General features: G+C 31.5%; 1 protein-coding gene across 1 annotated transcript in view; it reads left to right on the top strand.

Moving 5' to 3' along the window:
• LOC149418107 (lachesin-like) overlaps positions 1 to 15,236 on the top strand; it is a 394,668-nt gene that overhangs the window by 221,987 nt on the left and 157,445 nt on the right. The window contains exon 3 of the mRNA XM_089639892.1: positions 10,052 to 10,149. Within this exon, the coding sequence (XP_089496018.1) occupies positions 10,052 to 10,149 (98 nt within the window). The remainder of the gene's footprint in view (positions 1 to 10,051; positions 10,150 to 15,236) is intronic.

Raw genomic sequence — 15,236 nt, 5'->3', positions numbered from 1 at the left:
TGTGCCAGAAAAATGCTAAATTACTTTAAAAAATGCCAAAAAAAGCTAACATAAATTTAACTTATAATAATCAGTGAAATAAAATATCAATATCTTCATCTTCATCTTCTTCTTCTTCATTAACAGCAGCTGATGTGGAAGGCTGAGAGACGGAGTCGTAACTTTCTTTGGTCCCAATGCAGCGTACTACTTCGTCAGGAACAGTGTAAGAATAACAGCACTCTCCTGCTCTCTTTAGGCCAAATCTTACGTATAAAATGACATTCAGGGTTCTCACCGTCAAACGATTTCGGAGTTTTGTTTTGACCAGACTCATTTGGCTAAATACACGTTCAATGTCCGCATTTGAATACGGCAATGTTAAAATAGATATTGCAAACTGACATAAATCACCGAAGGGGTTATTATTAGCTGCATATTTATATTCATAGGAAGATCTGAAATAGAAAATTTACTGAAATCAAACACAGACTAAAACAGAATCAACTGAACTATACCAAAAAACATTTCATATATATAACTATACCAAAAAACACTTCATATATTAATATATATAAAAAAAATCTTACTTATTTTAAAATTATTAAAAATATATATATATATATATATATATATATATATATATTTCATGATATTTGTTCATAATTAAATTTATTTGTAACTTTGATGTAATAATGTAATGTAATAATGTAATAATGTGATGTAATAAACTTTTAAACTACTTAATCCTATTTGTACTGTAATCAACTCTTCTTCTGAAATAAAATATCTTGGTGTGATCATCGATGAAAATTTGAAATGGAAAAGCCATATTACGGAGTTAGTAAAGAGAATAAGGAAATGTATATATATATTTGTTAGGTTAAGAAATATTTTAAATGTGAAAATACTAAAAAATGTATATTATGCTCTTGTCCACTCCCTGCTTATTTACGGAATCATAGGTTGGGGAGGATCTTATAAAAACAACCTACACTCAGTAAAAGTCTCACAAAAAATTATTATAAAGGTAATACTTAAAAAAAACTCTACTTTCCCAACAAAATTGCTTTTTAAATTGTTTCCAGTACCAAATATTGATGATATATTTAAGCAAACTTCAATTATAAAAATGTGTAAAGAAAAAAATAACACAGAATATCAAGAATTTTACAAACTGATGAGAAATGGAAATCAATTTATTACGCCAATCTTTAAAACAACTCAAATGCAAAACCATTATATTTACCAAGCCATAAAAAACTACAATAATCTCCCTTCCGAATTGCGCTGTATTACGAACCAACAAGAACAAATAAATAAAATCAAACTTTTTTTCCAAAAAAACTTATATTAAAAAAAATATGTATATATATGTAATATTTATATTTTACACATAACATTGAATCTAAGTAAGAATCGTGGCTCCCTTATCAGGCACAAGAGCTCCTCTTTTCTGATAAGGTATACATGACCAACTATGTACCTAAATATGATATATTGCAAAATATGTATGATTTAATGTAACTATGATCTATATTAAAATAATAAAAAAAAAAAAAAAAAAAAAAAAAAAAAACTTTATTTGACAAAAAACCCTGCGACGTTACGGTAGTGACACATCTAGTGGGAATTTTTTGTATTTAAAAAAAAGTAATTATAAAAAAAAAGTTTTATCTAAGTCAATTTTATAATAACATTAATATTTTCAGTATCACCTTGTAACCAGGTATATTTTATAATAAATCTTATAAAATACTTACCAACCTTCATCCTCCCATCATTCTCCTCAACACTCCTTTCAGCATCACAACATACCCCGATCGGGAATGACATAGTCCCATTCACTTCAGGCAATTAAAATCCTTGTATGATGTTTACAAACAAAAAAAAGCAAAACTAAAGAAAGCACGAAAAACAATAGCTTAAAAATAAATTATTACATAAAGATCTCCGATGAAATAAATACGAAGAAAAATCTAAAAAAAATCTTTTTGATTCCAACTTTCATTTATAATGTAATAATTTAATGTTATTTTAATCAATAGGATATTCTTCAGCAGATTTATTAGAAATAAAAAGTTTTATTTTTATAGAGAGATCGCTCGAGGGCCGCGTAGAAGAGAACATAGCGAGAGAATAATATCGACAGCCGACCTCTGTGCATTCTGCATACCAGGGTATCGATTCTCCATTCCAGGCGTCTCGCAATCGCCGTCGAAATTACATACATTGGTCGACGTTCTTATTTTTGAGTCTCGTTGAAGGTACATACTTGCATACGCCAAACGTCAAAAGTCTCACCCACTCGAACAACGAGTGGGTCGAACCACTCGTTGTTCGAGTGGAATGATTACGTCGAGAATCGAAGCCTAGGGCTTAAGCAGCGGAATTCCAACAATCACAATACTTCAGATTTTTATTGCATATTTTGTTATGGGAAAATGATCCCTTTCCAAGTAATTTATTATTGTCAGTCTTCTTTCTACATATCGCTTAGTTGGGTGACCGGTCTAAAGATTGGGTGCTACCCTGGCATGATGGGTTCAAACTTCAGCTAGCTAAATGTTCTGGTTTTTACCATTCAGGACTCTTTAAAGATGTCGCCAGAAAGTCTGTGAATTTGTATATTTCCGCTCATCAATAAAATCCAAATAAATTGGAAATTTCTGAACCTATCCGATAACTAAAACTGTTTTTGAAAGGCGATAAAATAAGCCTTCTTATTATTTGTTAAAAATAAATATGAATATATATTTTTTAATGCAAACATAAAAAAAAATGCTTACCTTAGGTTTTTTCGTCTGTTTTTATCGTGTACATTAAAATAATTTATAAAATAATCATAAATTTGCTCACATTGCGATCAACTTTTGGTTTCATAGAGGGGCTAATTTTATTTTTTTCCGTAGTTTAATTCTATTTTAATATAAAGCGTAGTATTTTTTTATGCTATATAAAAAATACTGTAAATAAACTCCTTCCTGGCAATTTGTAAAAGTTTAGACTTTTAGAATTTTCGTAAAATTGATATAAAAAATGATACGAAAATCGCAATGTCTTGGATTGCAAGAAATTTGTATTTTTACTTGAATATATTGATAAAAGGAGTCTTCAATAACAACCCGATAAAATTTTACTGGACATACGTCCTATTTTTGTCTATGTTTAGTCTGTAAGTTAATCTGGGGAAGCAATGGAAATGGAATGAGCTGTCGACCTGTGATCGGCTATCTTCGGATTCCATACGGAACCATTCGGAACCCGGTTGCGCAAGCGCTGCTCTACCGTACAATCACTGCCATCTGTGACTAATTATCAGAACTATCTTAAAAATGTATTAGTAAAAATATTACAAATATGCAGAAATATATCGACAAATATTAAATAAATAGCTTAAAAACTTATAAAATTACCTTTTTTGGAATGTTCATGCAAGCAGAGTTTATTTTTATTAGCAATGTCCCTATCGATTTGTAAATCTCTAATTATTATAAATCTCTAACTATTTTAAATATCTAATTATTTTAAATTTCCATTTTACTGTAAATCTATAATTACTGTTTATCTCTAATTATTATAAATCTCTAATTATTGTTAATCTCTAATTATTGTTAATCTCTAATTATTGTAAGTCTCTAATTATTGTGAATTTCTAATTATTGTAAATCTCTAAATCAAAAGCTTTGGTTTACAAACTACCAATTATCTAGACACTTTGTCTGAAATCGATATATGATATGAATATTGAATGTTTTTGATGCACATTTGTGAGAGCAAGAACTTTGCATAAACCTCTATTTATCCCAGAGTTAGGAACTAAGTAAGTTCCCCAGTTTCCATGAAGCAAAGAGAATTTAATAAAATAATAATTTACCCCGTAAAACATTTTTTTCAATTTCATATTCTCACGATTTAAAAAACAACTAAAAAAATCCATTACATCTTCCAGGAATCCAAAAGATCGACCCGGCTGCATATCTCCCTCACCCCCTTCCCCGCCCTGGTCGTTCAGTTCCCAGATTCCCATTAGCAAATACTGGGGATGAATCCATCCAATACCGCCTCAATATTCCTGCTGGCCGGGTACCTAATACCAACTGTACGAAGGCTTCGGTTAATAGCTTCCCTTATCTGGGGGGTGGAATGGAAATTAAAACAGACCGCTTGTCATCGGATAATATTCCTTTCTCCGTATATCATCTAAATTATTTCAAGGAACAGGGCTTCTCAATTTTATATTATTTGACAGTAAATGGGCAAGCTCAAATCTTATAACGGTTTTCACCTAACTGGATTGAAGTTATTTTTGTGTGCCTGAGTATTCAAATCCATTCTTGAAATAAAACAATTCAAATGAATCATTCATTTTATAACTATTATTATTATAACTCTCGCGTATTATTCATTGCATTAAATCATCCAAAAAACATGATTTTTTTGACAAAAAAAAAATTAAAGTTTATTAGATAACGATTTTAAAAAATATTTACCCAACATCTAAGCAAACAGATAAATAAATGTTGCATAAACTCACCTATATTTGGCTCTAGTTCAGTCAATTAGGTTACCATAGATGGCGTTAGCTGACAGACATAATAAGATAATAAATAAAGTGGGAACCTCAAGGTCGAGGTCCAGATTTTTCCAATCGCCTACTAATTAAAATATCAGAGTCATTGTCAATCTATCATCACCATAAAAGTTCAAGAGTTTTGTTAAAGATGGAGTTTTATCGATTACGAGAGTTTATGAGAAACATGTAAGTGTTTTTTTATTAAAACAATGTTATAAAGTTCAAATAGTAAAGAATGTTTGTTATATTTATGAAATTAGTAAATTAATTTCATGATTCGATTATAATAAGCCATTCATAATAAAGTTTTGTAGCATTACAAGAACTAAAATGATGACGTGATGACTTGAGTGTGTGGTTGAAACATGCTATCCATTTTTATACAGTTAATGTATCATCGTTGTTCGATAAATCAGTTAATCTGATTGACTTATTATCTGATTCCGTGTCAAACGATTTCCACTCTAGTCACATGTTTGTACAGAGTGCAATTACAAAGCTAATTATGTACGTACTTTGAATGTTTATTTTGAGTATCTATCGACATATTGTCAAACTACACCCTGACGCTTATTAAAAAAAATGAAACATTATTAAGAACATTTGTTGCAAAGCATTGACAGTGGAGCTTAAGACCACAGATTGTGTTTAGAGTTTGTTTAAAAATACTACAGTTTTTTTCCGAGATTGATGAAATTTTGCTTACTTTACCTTCAGTTTAGGACGAAAGTGAATTTCAATAGCCCCTTTTACAGCTAAATTACTGTCTACATCTGATTTAATAAAAAAAAGAATCTGCGTCAAACATTTTAAAAAACTACACTCAATTAATCGATAAGCGTTTGCAATCCAGCAATCCCACAATCCCGAAATCCCACAATCCCTCAATCCCGAAATCCCACATCCTGCCATCCCGCAGGATCTCAGCAATATTAGATCGGGCAGATTTGCGGGATTTCCGTTTGCAGGATTCGCGGGATTCGTGGGATTGGACAAAATGTGTTCCCAACTTATTTTTTATTATATACCAGTATCAAAGGCAATTAATACCAAATAATAATAAAAAATGTTTATGCAATGATGGAATTATTTCAATTTACTCACCCTTAGTAAAAATCCCGCGGGATAATGCGAGATTTCTATATTCTATCATGCCATCCCGCGGGATATGAAAACGGTGCGGGATTTGCGAACCCTAGTCACGATCAATCTTAATTGCTGATGGCCAAATACTATTTGACATTTGAGGAGATCAACCGAGAGTCGTGTTTTTAAATTCATCAAATTTATTTTTTATTTATTTACTCTTTTTTTTGCATCCATTGTGTTTTTACATTGGATACGCTGAAATGTTGAAAATGTTGTATATACGGGTTACAAAAAATGGTTGCAACAAATAATTTCGTACTTAACAATGATTTAAAATTGGATAAAATATAAAATAAAATAATAATCTGAAATTATCAGCATTGTCACAAAAATTGTTTAAGTATGTTTTAAACATTGACATTGGTATATTAATTTGCTAAAATATGGAGGCGAGAAATTGAAGAGTTTGCTTCAAAATTTGTTTGGAAATGGTGACATTGAAATCGGTCCTTATGTCGAGTGTGTAGGGTAGGTACTCTTAAATTGACCAGACTCAGAAGTTCGCCACAGTGGAGCTCTGAATTTACAATTTTGAAAAAGCGGCATAGGTTGCTTATCCATATTATTAAAAAAGTCTAGGTAATTTGTTCGAGGGGATACATAAAAAAAATTGTTCCATTTTTAACATCTTTAATGTGAATTTTATGGTGGGGTGAGCAAATAGTTATTGTCTAATTGCCTACGAACTAATGAGAAAAATAAAATTGGGCAGATAATAAATTTCATTGGCTTCCGAAGGCCTCGTGAAATATGGTGACGTCAGTTCTCTTTCATATCGATACATCTAGATATTATCTGTTAAGTGCATTTAACGAATTCTTCAGATTCTTTCTATCATAAAAGTGTTAAAAACAAAGTGTCGACGCTCAGATACCTGGGAAGACACATTGTATAACCAGAAGACATATCCAATGACAACCCTGATGAAATTTATACAAGGGAAGGGATTACTGTTAAAGAAATGAGGTAAAATGTGACATAGCATAATGGGCCTATGGCCTAAGTGCTCATGGGAACCTTACGTCAACCGTCTCCTCTATACATAAGCACACAATTCTCCAAGCCCGAAGCAATGACATCGATGTTCAACTACCTTATACAATTTAAATTAGAATACGCTTCTGTTGTCTGGGCCCCATACCAGCAAAAATACGTAGATTACGAAAATTTTAAGATATCTTTATATGAGAACGCATGGTGAATACCCACGATCTATGGATCACATAGATTTGCACTCCGAAACGCACTACGAAAGTCGCCAATCTAGGAGAAATGGGATCCTTAAAGTAACTGCTTTTAAAATCATGAACTATTACATTGTCAGCCCGTACCTCTTGGAATGTTTTAAATTGTTTGTACCAAACAACTATCGTCAGGGTCGACGCCACGACTTGCTCTGTATTCGACACGGAAGAACAGACGTTCTGGCTCAGCATAGCATGACAAGAGGTATGGTGCTGCTAAATGATACCTCTAGGTCTCTGGAAATTTTCAACATTGGCCTTGAAGATTTGAAAAGTCATTTTAGGCAAGAACTATAAAATATCGGTTTTTGTAAAATGTTTCATTTAAAGCTTTGTAATAGGATTACATCAATCTGTAATGCATACAAAAATACGTAAAAAAAGTATTAACGCATTTAAAAAATATATATATATATATATAAAAAAAAAAAAAAAAATATATATATATTTGAGAGTCCCTGAAACCAAGGTGAAATGTTTTAACTCAAATAAATGGTTTAGGAACATTAAAAAGCCGTAAAGAGATTGCATTTTTTGATTACATATTTGATGTGATTGCATTACATTTAGCGGACAGAAGGTACTTAACGGAAGTGAGATATTTCTAATTGAATCGTATCCTTGTTTCCGTTTCCACTTAATTGCAATGGAAGCTCCATTTTTTGATTACATGTTATCGACATACTGTATAATATAATCTTTGTTTATGACTTTCATAAATTTATTTAATTATTATGTCGCTTAAAACGAAAATGCACTATGAATAATTTTTTTGATTAAAATAGTATTCGTGAGAAAACTATGTAAACAAGTCATCGCAATGTGGCCTAAGCGCAGTTTCACAATGGCCTCGAACGCTGAAAAAGCTGTCACAATAATAAAAAAACATCAAATTCGCAGAAGAAGATACTCTCGGTATTACCCGGGTGGAGAGACTTCCAAATATGACTAACCCTTCAGTACATTCACTAAATTTGTTCAGTTTGCAATGTTTTCTGTTTATTTCAAATGCGCTATATAATATATTTTTTTTAATTTTATGTAAAAAATATAATGTTTTAGAAACTCAATAAAATTATCTTTTCGGTGTATGCATTTAAAATAAACATTAATATTTCAAAATAATAAGATTTTAATTTCAAACGTGAAAAATGTTTTTTTTTTTTTTTTTAAATAAATTTAAAATAAATCAAATTTAATAATGTTATAATAATTATTAAGTTCTGCAAGTATTTCTGTTATTTTTACAGTTTTTAATGTGACAGCTGTTTCGGCTTTTGAGGCCATTATCAAACTGTCTGATAATGTCTGACAGTTTTGTCACAGTTTGACAGTTTGATAATGGCCTCAAAAGCCGAAACAGCTGTCACATTAAAAACTGTAAAAATAACAGAAATACTTGCAGAACTTAATAATTATTATAACATTATTACATTTGATTTATTTTAAATTTATGAAAAAAAATTTAATGGAGTTCTACGAATTAAACACCAAAACAATAAATAGTGAAAAATGTTGTCAAAAACGCAAAACCACATTTTTACTTAATAATTTACTCCGATTATAGAAAAATTGAGTGAACTCGATATTTCGTAAACACAGTCGTTTTTTTTGTGAAATTTGTAAGAAAACTATACCTTCACTTCTATCTCGTTCATATTAAATTTTTTTGTTTTTTTTAAAATTAATTAACCGATTGTTCAATAGCCGCACGAAATATGAATTATTCATTATGGTTAATTTTAGGAGTTTATTAATGGATTCCAGTTTAAATTAAGGCAAAATGTAAAGAATTATTATTTTTCTTTCTAATGTTAAAAAATTATGTATTTTAGCATGATATAAAAAAAGAAACAATTACCTTTGTAAAATATGGACGCCCGGTCATATATGACCCTCAAAAGCTGGAGGGGTTAAGGCAAAAACAATAATAATAAGTGATTTATTATTTTATTTTCTCTGTAAAATTGAGTATGAATCATACAAAGTAATAAATATATTAATAATAATAATAACTAAAAAGTGGTTTTTCTGAAATAATTATACATTTACATATTCAATTGGTATTTTTTCTTCAGTTGAGCGGTTTCAGTTTGAGTCTGTAGCAGATATTTTTTATTTCGGGTCTTGTTTTGAGCCAGTTTTTTATTTGATATTAAAATGTTAAAATATTGTTGTGAGTTTTGAATGAGAGTGAGATTTTGTTGTAGAGTTAATTACCATACTATAGGAAGGTTTTTTGACCAAATATTGTATTTATAGTTGCTTGTTGGATATGTTTTTGACCCTGAGATCTAGCATTTCTAATATATGTATTAGATGTTATTTCTTGTGTTTTGTATTTATGAATGTTGAGTAATATTGTTTTAGAATAGAGTTGTTTAAGGCAATGTCATACGTAGTAATGCAAAATCATTTGTTTTTGGTTTGAAAAATCGGTAGCTTAGAAATGTTTCAGATGCTTTAATTAAATACTGCGAGTAGAACACATCTTCGCCTTTGAATTAATCGAGTATTTAAGTCTTTTTATAAGCCCAGAAAAAAAAGTAAAGGCCTATGAAAACTGCTTTAAAGTTCAAAATCTCCTACTTACGAACACATTTTCGGTTATGATTTTATTGTATAATGTAGAAAATTAAGTTATTTATAAAATTATCGAAAAAAAAAATATTTATGCCTGAACATCCACAAAATAAAATAAAAGGCACTTTTTGGCCATGTTTTTTTCTTGCATAAATCAAAACAGGCGGATGGTGTTAAGCGGGAATTTAAACCTTATCGCCATCTACGTAAGAGTTGTTATTGATTGCGGCTCAATTTAAAATATTACACGACGTAGTGTATCGCCTTAAGTGACATGTTGTTAAGTTCGTTGAAGATTTCGTCAGTGCTAATTCTATTAAAGTATGATAGATGAGAAAAAATAACATTGTTGATTTTAATGCGAAAAAAATATCTGCCTACGATTTTGGTTAAATGTTACGTTTATTGGATCGGTTAAAAATTATTGAAAATAAGTAATCAATTTAGTTTGAAAATTGAATGATAAATCTGTATCATAAATTGAGTTGAAAATAATTAACATTTTTTATGTTTGTTTCAGAATTACCGAAGTTTGGAGACATGATCAGCAATGTGACCGTGTCTGTTGGAAGAGAAGCCACATTTACCTGTATAGTGGAAGACCTCGGAGCTTACAGGGTAGGCTCATAAGGCTTTGAAACTTTATTATTAAAAAAATTAAAGTAAATCAAATTTATCAATGTTATTATTAAGTACTGCAAGTAACAATAGTATAAATAGCACGGGACAGCCAAAAAACAACACAAACACCATAAAAATACACGAATGTTTAAACACCAATATCTGCGATTACCCTCTTCTAGAAAAAACAAAACAAATAAAGTATCTAGGAATCGTAATTGACCACAACCTTAGATGGATACCTCAAATCAAACAAATCACAAATAAACTTCTCAAAACAATACACATTTTCCTAAACATAAGAAACATATATATAAAATAAAACAATTGAAAACAATATATTTTGCACTTTGCCAATCAATAATAGAATATGGAATTATTGCTTGGGGAGGAGCAACAAACTCGGCCATCAATTACACAAAAACCGCACAGAAAACGATCTTAAAGGTAATACTAAAAAAACATAGACTGACTGATACATACCAAATATTCAACAGCTGTGACGTACTAGATATACGCCAATTATACGTTAAAACACTACTAAACTACATTTTTGAAAAAAAAAATATTTCAATATACACAAAATAACACTTACAGACCAGTTGGACAAGCGTACAAAGAAAACATAAAAACTCCGACAATAAATTCAAGCTTTGGACAAAGACACTACCAATACCATGCTATAAAAGCTTTCAACAGTGTAAAACTTGAAATTAAAATTGAGGAATATAAAAATAAATTCACCCACGAAATTACAAAATGGATTAAAGAACAAAAAAGACGATATTACCTAAATGTCATCATCATCATCATCATCATCACTTTTGGCTCTACAACCCCTGGTGGGTCTTGTGAATGTACCTAAATGTCATAGCATAAAATAAATAAAAACCTACACGTAACACACAAAACCAATATAAACACACATCACTCACAAACACACAAGATTATATATTAAATGTATTATTTTCTCTTTAAATGTATTATGTAGATTTTATTTTAAAATTATAAAATGAAGGCCTCAGCACGGACAAGCCACCCAGTGAGGCCATCATTACTGGAAAACTTTGAAATGTAAAAAATATTGTACCAAATAATAAAAAAACTAACTAACCATCATGCTATTCCACTGCAAGGGTAGGCAAAAAGGAAACACACACTCTTTGCCTCATACACATTCATACATCATCTCATACATACCCTTCTGTCATTCGGACTTTTGACATGGCCTGATTCAAGTATTTGATCTTGCGATGCCTTCCTAAGATGTCCCCAACTTCGTCTACCATTCAAATTTGTGTAATATACTCACCTTTTTTCGTTCATTCGAGCGTCTCTTTTTTAATCTTACTCATTACGCTTACATCAGCCTTGCATTCTTTGCGAATCTCCACATATCTCACAAAATCACATATGTTTATACCACACATACGCCTGAGGGATCTTATTTCTAGAGCATTCAGTCTCCTTTCATACTTCCTCTGCCAATTCCATGCTTCACTGCTATTCATCAGGACAGCCACCAGCTCCAGAGTGGAATGTTAGCTTCGCTTTTTTGGACATTTTTTTATTGCTAAGCATGTAACCTTTCTTTCAATATTCCTCTCGTAAAAATACTTTCAAAATGCATAAACTCATTTACCCAAACCATCTGATAATGTCCTTCAAATGCTTGCCTTGAACGTTGATGAGTTCTCACAATAATAAAAACTTTAATTCTTGCAGAACTTAATGACTATACTACTAAATTTGATTTACTTTGAAATAAAATGGAGTTCTAAAAATGAAGATTAATAACAAATAAATAAAAATCTGAATATTCCTTTCGTGATAAGGGTTATTCATATTTTTTAGCGATAAAAATATAATTTTACCATCTAGAAATATTCAAATTATATATTATTATATACTGTGATTAGAACACATCTAGGCCTTTGCTAAGTCTTGTATTGGGCCTATAAGAGTGTTTTTTTTTTTTTTTTAAACTTCCGATTTAGTTGTCCGGGTTAAGTCTTCCCCAAAGGAAAAACTTAACCCTTCCACTCACTTTTCCACAAATGATCAGCTAGTCAATCAACACTATGTAAGTGCATTATATAAGTAAAAATAAATACAAAACAATACAAGAACAACAACCCGTCAAATCACCAGATATCAAATGGGAAAAAAAATTCACCGTCTCCAGATATTTTCATATCAGAGGGTTCGGCTCGGTAGAACTTCTAACAGGGCCTATAAATCCTACTGATCCCTCAACATAAATATTTAAAAAATCTTTTGTTATCCTACATGTATTCAAAATGACCGACTTTTGCATCTTTATATATAAATTTTTTGATAGATCTAATACGCCTAAATTTTTAATTAGAGAGCTAGGTATAATGCCAGTAGCCGAAATAACGAATGGTAATATTTTATAATAGTATTATTTGAATGATTTGTATAGCGCCGTTTTTGTGCAAAATCACCTCAAGAGCGCTGTAAAAATAAATGAAATATTTCTACAAATCTTATTACTAACTATAGACTAGTCAAACTATAGTAAATTTATGGCTGGCATAATTGTATCCACCGGTTCGTCGATCACCAATATAGAGCCATACGCAAAATGCATTTGATTGGTGAACGTGATGCTAGAATGTACATATGTTATTATTATTATTATTTATTAATATATTATGCAGGCAGATAATAAACAGCACCATACTAACCTGGTAGGTCACTTAAGGTTAACACTGTTTATTGTTTATTTGAGAAATCTAGATACGGTTCGAGCGCACAGGACATAATTAGAAAATTGGACATACGAGTAATTAGACTTTCCGGTATTTATTTTAATAATAAATATATTTATGTTATTCAATTAGCGTATTTAGGAAAGGTAAAGCAAACTTTATGCTGGGCGGTTCCAGAGTACAAGATTTTCATAATTCATTTTCCTAAATGTGATCCATCCGTCAGTACAAGACAGATTTCGAATAATATAAATCCAATAAAGTGTGATTAGGATGTATTATGGGCAATACCAGAATGCTAATCTCAGGCAGGCATATTTAATAAGGGTTTGAGAGCTTAAAAGTGTGAGTTTTTAGTTTAGAATTGAATTTTGTTGGACTTGTTGTGCATCTTATTATTATTTCCGGAGGGAGTTTATCCCAAGTCTTTGGCCCAGATGTTCCGAAGGCGCAATCACCAAACTTAGTATTTTTGTACGAACACAAAAGACGCGGGATTCTGCTTTCTGATTAGTCGGCGCGTAGGCGGCCGACTTGCGCAGAAGCGCCGACGAGAATGTTTGTATGTAAACGTATGAGACCGCACATAGTGAAGACAGGTTAAGCTTAAGCTTTTAGGCGCCGATAAGCTTTACCGGAATGAATTCTTAATTCCTACTCGCCGGTGACGCCGGTTAATGGCGCTTATTTTATTGAGCAGGAAGATTTATTGCCGCTGTTTTCAACAAATCGTCAGTCTGGGATAAAAGAACCCCTCTACATAAGTTTTATTTCTTAATTTCAAGAAAGTATTCTCCCAAAGTAAAAAAATCTTCGTCCGACAAGCTCGACATTTTGTTAAAACTGACAACTGCTGTCAGGCTACCGCACAGGTGGCGCAGATTTTACCCGCGTTGTACGTGTCCACAAGTCGGCGCCAACTGCCGCCGACGAACTAAAGGCACTGAGCACCGATAATCTGAAAGCCGAAACACGCGTCCTTTGTGTTCGTACACTTTGGCATGCGCTTAGGTTCCATCAGTATGCCTACAGCTGATGATGCTGCTGATCTAAGAGTTCACTGCCTCAGACCAGTGTTTTCTTGGATGCATAGTTCAGAGGTGTAGGATGGGGCCATATCAATGATGGATTTAAACACAATCCAGCACAATTTGTACTGGATTCTTTCAACGAACTTGAGCCAGTGAAGATTACGAAGGTATTCTCCTCCTCCTATTTTCTACATATGCATTACAAAAATAGAACAGTCGTTTTTGAGTCGTGAAGATCAGGATTTGACCTAGAAACTATTTATTTATTAATCTAAAATTATATATTTAATACAAAGTTTGATCACATTTGAATTATTGTTGGCGTTTCAATATTTGATTCCAGTTTTTAGTTTCAATTCGAGCAAAAACCGTAAAAACAGTGGATATGTTATGTTTTCTAAATCCATTTCGCGTGTAAGTAAATCACGTGTGTGCTTTTAATATCTCACTTCAGTTTTCGCTTCGGATTCTACGAATCTCATAATTAACTGCTTCCTAATTAGATTTTGAAGGTTTTGTAGGATTCAAGCGGCAAAGAGTCAATTCTTAGATATATTCAAGGCACACATTTGAGACTTCGTAATCCACCCGAGGAAGCAGCACGTCTTACCAAAAACTAATTTTATAGTTAATCTTGGCTCACAAGCATAATTTACAAAGTTACCATATGTGGTTTTCAAAATAAATAATTTAAAAAAAAATCAAATACGACAAAAAATTCCGGTGACTTTGGTTTTCGCGAATATATATAATTCACTCTATTCTCATAATTAAAAGATAATGTTAGACTTAGATTGTGGAGGACTTAATTCGCAATACTAGGTGAATGGGTGCAAAACCGATGCATAAAATAACATGGCCACCTAAACTGGTCTTAACCAACAAAAATTGCGCAGTTTCTGACTATTATCATAACTGGGATCAATCTACTAGTTCATCTGATAGACTCCACCCTAATACTTGTAATAGAGACTGGAATAATAGGAAACCAATATTATTTGAATCCTCTCTCCTTCCATCAATTAAAAATGCAAATATGGCTTGTGCTATTATTGGGGATTTGACTTACAAAGGATTGTATAAAATGCTTCGGATTACTAATCGCATACGATATACATAAACACATTTGCAACCTGGCAAAATAATTTTTTTCTGGTTGAATTAATAACCGACTCAGGAATTCATGTTGTATGTTTAAATGTCCCTACAATGTTGTATGTTTAAATGTTCCTAATATCGTAAAAGCACTTTTGAGAGGTCCATCAAACATAACAATCAGCATTAAAACATCACAACACCACAAACAATTAGGGCGGAG

Source organism: Hesperophylax consimilis, chromosome 14 (genome assembly GCF_061612785.1).
Source record: "Hesperophylax consimilis isolate HC1 chromosome 14, BYU_Hcon_1.0, whole genome shotgun sequence".
Classification (NCBI taxonomy): domain Eukaryota; kingdom Metazoa; phylum Arthropoda; class Insecta; order Trichoptera; family Limnephilidae; genus Hesperophylax; species Hesperophylax consimilis.
Note: the sequence above shows the minus strand (reverse complement) of the source record. Positions and strands in the feature narration are given on the sequence as shown.